The 6302-nt window shown below is 36.4% G+C and overlaps 1 protein-coding gene across 1 annotated transcript; it reads left to right on the forward strand.

The window, feature by feature from the left end:
* LOC104779512 (serine/threonine-protein kinase/endoribonuclease IRE1a-like) lies at positions 735-6019 on the forward strand. Its single transcript, XM_010503877.2, has 8 exons — positions 735-1446; positions 1532-1663; positions 3378-4195; positions 4311-4477; positions 4570-4822; positions 4921-5263; positions 5421-5579; positions 5812-6019. Exons 1-8 carry the CDS (start codon positions 832-834, stop codon positions 5818-5820), a joined length of 2496 nt encoding a protein of 831 aa, XP_010502179.1. The 5' UTR covers positions 735-831; the 3' UTR covers positions 5821-6019.

The raw sequence follows: 6302 nt of genomic DNA on the forward strand, positions 1-6302 counted from the left end.
AGTTGGGATTTGGGAGTCTGTTTATAAAGCTCGCAAGTTTGTAAACGGTTTTTAGATTATTTCACTTGTGTAATGATAATTTATGTGTTTCACAATCATTTCATTGTTAAATTTAGAGTTAATACTCTTTGAAAATAGATAACGTTTTTTTTTGTTTGTGTGTGTTTTGATTATGCTAATGGAAACGCTTATAAAACTTGATTAAACCATTTTGTATTAAAGGGCTCACATTTATTGCTAAAAAACAAAATCATACTCTTTGAAAATAGCTGTCGTAGTTCAACAAATTTCTTCAAAGTTTTTTTTTTCTTATTTTGTTCATGATTTCAATCAGTGAAGGAAAACGCGTTTTCTATATATGTAAATACACTTATAAATTTTATTTTATTTTCCGTTTTTACCAATTAAATTTGAAATATTTCCAATGAGTATTTATTGTTTGTTGATATTATTTGGGGAAAGACGTATTGTATCATTCATCATCATCAGTACTACTAAATAAGGGGTGATGTAGTAAGTGATGATTCTTTTATAACATATATATACAATTTTAACGAAATAAAAATGATGCATAGAGAATATTTTATAAACTAAATAAGCATTTGAAATTTGAGAAATAAACATGATTAACAATAATTATATTACAGATATATAGATTATGTTATTTGAATTTATTATATACATTATACCAACTAACAAACCATAAGTTTCTAAAATAAAATGTCAAACACACCAAAGAAAGAAACTCTCCTTCAACCTTAAGCTACCGTAGGGCTTGAATAATATAAACTGACTCGGCTTTCCAAACGATGGAGAGGATCTGAAATAGCCATGAACTACCGCTTCCAGAAACTTCTTGGCGCGCCTTGCAGAGGCGGGAACGCCGTCATCACTAAGAACACTGAGCTCATTTCACCGGTAGGTAATCGTGTCTCTGTCACCGACCTCAACCAGCACCGTACGGTTACTCTTCTACTCAGTCCCTCTTCCAACATTTGTCGCCTTGCTGCCTCCCCTGATGAATCAGAGGATGACCACTCTGAGCCACCCTCCCATGATACTCCAAAGTGGGCTGATGAAGAGTATATGGATAGAGGGAGATGGGTTTTGTTAAGGAAGGATGGGTTTGATCAGGCATCGGCAAAGGTGTCAGCTTGCAACTATCACCAGGGGATCGACATGGTTGTTTTGGGGTTCTCTGATGGTGTTTTTGGGCTTTATCAGATGCCAGATTTTATCTGTACACATCTGCTGTCTATTTGGAGGGAGAAGCTAACAACAACTGTCTTTAATGAGCGTGGAACTTGGCTGACCAACTCGGTTCAATTGTTAGTCTCGCAGTGGCAATCTAAAAGCCAAAGAGGACACTATTTTGATGTCAATTGTGTCACTTACTCACCCTATTTCAAGTTCTTGGCACATGGTGCTGATGATAGCAATGTCAAGGTATTAGAATCTCCATGACTCAACTGTTACATTCTTATCATCGATTTAAAATAGCATGTTTTTAATAAATGTTGTGTGTTTTCAGATGTGGGATGTTATGGTAGCTAAATCAAGGGCTGGAAAGTGCACTACAAGGTTGTGCTATTCTGCTGATGGAGGTTATATTTTAGCCGCAGGAACTAGAAGATATATTTGCATGTCTGACATCTTGCATCAGGTCAGCTCATTAGCTAATTCTTGGAGTTCAGCTTTTCTTGGGTTAGAAAGTTTGATGCTGGTTTTGAAAGCTTACTGTCTGAGATATAATCACCAATGCCCATGACATGTGCTTTTCACGTGCCAATGAAGAGAGAGAGAGCTTGTGTAGAACCTTCTAGTCCTTTTAGTCCTTCTGTGTGCTTGACTGTATAAACCATGACATATCCATTTGTCATATCTTGGACACGTTTTACTGCCCTCTATGTAGCTACCTCCAACAGTCTCTTTTAATCTTTTGAGGACTCTCCAAGAACCTGCTTCTAATGAAGCTCCCAATCTGATTGTGTACCTTGGTCTTATAGACCATCTAACCAGCTTTTAACCTGATATAACCGCTTGACTGCTTGACTCTTCACTCTACCATTCTGTTTTGTCCAACCAGAACAAGCGTCTCCTGAAATTTGCAAAGCAGGACCGTTAATCTTGACTATTGAGTCTCAACGTCTAAATCCTATTTCTATAACAAGCTGATCCACTTTTCTTCTTTAGACTCTTTTTCATGAGCCATAAGAACCCGAAACCTATTTCTTGTTGCTTGATTTCTGTAAAACTGATTTTCCTTATCAGCTTTAATCATTTCATTTCCAGGAACCTTGCTAGAGATATTATAGCTCTAGCCTGAGCCAACCTTTTTCTCCAGATATCCCCTTATTGACTTCTACTCTTCCATGCTTCTTATTTAGGGACCTTTTGACTTGACTTGTTTCTTAAGGAAAAACATCACCCTTGTTGTTCTTACAGAAAACCATCTGAATTCAACACTTCCAATGTCACCGATAAACCATACAACTGATACTGATGCAGCTTGTCAAATTCCTTTCTTGACTATACTTCCACTCACAGACCCCTGAGATCTTCTTGAACGTTAAACCTCACAGCCTGTAACCACATCCAATTCTCAGAACCTGATACTTAACCCAGAGGCTAAATTTGTAGCCGAGACCTCTTCAAATCTTCCTCAAACCCTGAAACCTTCATAGTCATAAACCTGTCTTGAACTCAGCTATCTTAACCAAGTTTCTAGTTTACTCCACCTGCAAATCCATTACTTGAATCTCAACCTTTAACCTGATGCTTTAACTGGCAATAACACATAGATGCATCCTCCTAATTAAGGCGTCCCCTATAGTAACCAGAATCTATGAGCTTCCAAAGATGTTCTTTCAACCAATCTTGAACATTAACTGAAGTCGATTTAAACAAATATACTCAAACCATACTCAAACTGAAACCCAACAAAGAGTATAAGCTTTCCTTTGTTAAAATCATCAATCTTCTTGTGTTCTAATCCATGCATTGATTCCTTAGAAAAACAGACCTTGAGAATCTTGAAACTTAATAACATCACAAACATACTTGTGATATGCAGCGGATTATAGACCAAATCCTTCTTCCAGATTTGAGTCTTGAGAGATGCTGAACCGATTCTGCTTTTCGTAACTTAAAGTCCAAACCTTGAAACTCATCATATCTTTGAACCTGAGTCGAACTGAACTTTCTCATACTCTGCATTTGGGTCACTTATTCACACCAACGTTCTGCTATTCTGCTGTGTTTTTGCTTTTGCTTTTAGATATTACCTTTTAGGAAGGACTCATTGTTTGAACTGAATTATATTGTTCGTAACTGCGCCATGGCATTTTATATTGATTTCTTTTCTTGTTTCTATGCAGATGGTTTCGTTTTTAACATATTTGTTAAGGAGTTGCTGCGTCAAATATACTATCATATTGCTGCTATTACCACGGACTAGCAGCGCAGAGGAGCAGTGTCAAGGGGAATATACTGTTCCATATATCTGGATATTGTTTGCCCTGGTTGTTGGTGCTTTCTTTCCTGTGGTCGTGTGGTTTCTATGGAGAAGTTTGCAAAAGGAAAATATCGATTTGGAGAACAAGGGGAATATACGCAATCTTCCTAAGAAGAAGAAGAAAAATAGGAAGAAAAAGGAAAATATCGATTTGGAGACGACTCTGCCAGATTCATCCAGTACCCCAAACAATGATTCTGAAGAGATCTCTGAAGATTGCGTTGAATATTTCTCAGAAGACGATCCCAGTCAAGAGTCTCATGAACTGGAAACATTTCAGCAGACTACTGTGAAAGACGTAGGTTGGAAGACGATGGATGAGGTGAGTGTTTCAGATACAATCATAGGAGAAAGCGGAGATGTCAAGATGGCTTTAGGGCTTTTCGGAAAGCGTCCCATAATCGCTAAATATGGTCCAAACTCATACGCAATGGCAAATGAGAAGAAAATTCTCATTGCATCTGACTTTCACCCAAACATAGTCCGCTATATTAGCTCTGCGATTTGGGGAGATCAGGTTTTACACTGCCTAGAGCTATGGCAGTTTACATTTGGTGATCTCATAGACAATGTCTCACGTGGAAATTCAGTTTCACAAGATTCTGAAACAAGAGTTGTTGGGAAAAACGACCTGTGGACAGCAACAGGTGTTCCTAAACGACTGTTGATTAGCCTCATCAGGTAAATCAAAAATTCTGATTTTTCCTTTGTTGTGTATTTGTTAGAATAGGATTCATATACTGTTTTGCTATATAGCTTTAGTGTACTCATAACAAACTTGTTATTTTGGAACTAGGGATATTGTTTTAGGACTTGATCATTTGCATGGATTAGATATAGTCCACCGAGATTTGACACCACAAACTGTGATGATCATGTCAAATGGAAATACAATAACTGCAAAAACTGATGACATGAGGATGGCTTGGTTTGAAAAGGAACAACGCTTCATCCACTTTGGAGGTATAGTTTCTTGTTAGTTGTGCGTTCGTTCATATACCTTGTATTTGTATTGATGGATTGATTGATGAACTCTAAAAATGGCTTTCTTACAGATGAAAAATTTTCGGGATTCAAACCACTAGATGAAACCAACTACGGCACCGAAAGCAATAAAGTAGACATGTTCTCCCTGGGAGTTCTCATGTTCTACATTATTACTCAGGGTGAGCATCCATTTTCATGTGGAGGGTCTGCAACTATTGAACAAAACATCAGGAACAACCACAAGAATTTAGATGCAATCTCAAACTTTCCTGAAGCCGCTGACTTGATCCCACATTTGCTGAACTTAAATCCCGTTAAACGGTACGTATTGCAATCTCGTTAAGTTCTGACCCTTCCGCTTACTTCTTAATTATATTCTGGCTTAAACTATTCCTTAATACATATTCTTTTTCTGTTAGCCCCAGCGCAAGTGATGTTCTCAGACATCCATTTTTCTGGAATTCTCAACAGAAGCTCAAGATGATAACAGAGGTCAGTGACCATCTTTATGGCAATTTCCGTCTGCAAAACATTCTGGAGAATAGATTTGCAAGGGTCATGGGAGTAGGAGTTCGAAGTTGGGACACTAAGCTAGATAGTGACTTCTTCACTGACATCAATGCGAAAGTGAAAGTCAAAGCGAACCGGCAAAACTCGACTACTACAACAATCCCAAAGTACAACTATTCCACGCTTTGTGATTTACTCAGACTTATAAGAAACACTGAGTCTCATTTCAGAGAAATTCCACAGAATGTCCAGGTTTGACCTTCTAAACAAGTCTATTGTCAAAGTAAAGCTAATTAATTCATTGTTCCAGTCTCTCTGATTCTTATAATATTTAACAAAAACACTCAATGTCATTAATTATTCCAGCCTTTGTGATTCTAATTGATTGTTTTGACTTTTGATTCCTCAGCAAGTTTTTCCAAATGGGAAAGATACGGTATTCAACTATTTTGATCATTTATTCCCAAGCTTGTTTGTGGAGGTTTATCGTGTTGCTAAAAGGCAATGCAGCAAAGAGAAAGAATTTAAAAGATTATTACTTGATTTACCTCCTTTTGATGAAGTCAAGGTTAGAATCTCAAGCTTCTTCTCACTTTCTATTTCATTTTAATCTCCAGGGGTATTTTAATCCATTGTCTTTTGCCTATTTGACTTTGGTTTTTGTGGAAGAGATAATCGGATGAAGATCTTATGGGAAATCTTTAGATGTTTTTATTTCGTTGTAATCTTAGTTGGAATCTTTAGATGATTTTATGGATTTAGTCAATGGTGATTTTGTGTGATTCTTTTGTCTTTTGCAGCTATTATGAGCATTCGATGAGCCAGATCGATGAACATATTTTAAGAAACCTGACGATGAGCCAGATGAAGAATTTTCTTGGATTTAACTATTTAGTCAATGTTGGAATCTTTAGTTGGAATCCAAATTTATTTAACTATTTTTAGAGACCTGACGGTGAGCCATATGAACAAATTTCTTTTTTAATTGTGGATAACAAACATGCTTCAACACCATTAACAGTTATCACTTGAGTGTTAAAACTTTTTATTGTTTATCTTTATGTTTGATGTTAGTTACTAAATTAAAATATGTGATATTAGAAATTAACTATACTCAGTCACAGTAAAAATGAGAATACTTAATTGGTGCAAATCAATACTATATTGACATTTAACAATATGATATTGATTTTGACAATGAATTATATTTGTTACCATGCCCATAATACTATTCTCAATACCACCACAATCAGTAAAGGACAAAACCGTTTTAATTCCTTTTTTTTTTTTT

The sequence above is a fragment of the Camelina sativa genome, chromosome 4, assembly GCF_000633955.1.
Source record: "Camelina sativa cultivar DH55 chromosome 4, Cs, whole genome shotgun sequence".
Classification (NCBI taxonomy): domain Eukaryota; kingdom Viridiplantae; phylum Streptophyta; class Magnoliopsida; order Brassicales; family Brassicaceae; genus Camelina; species Camelina sativa.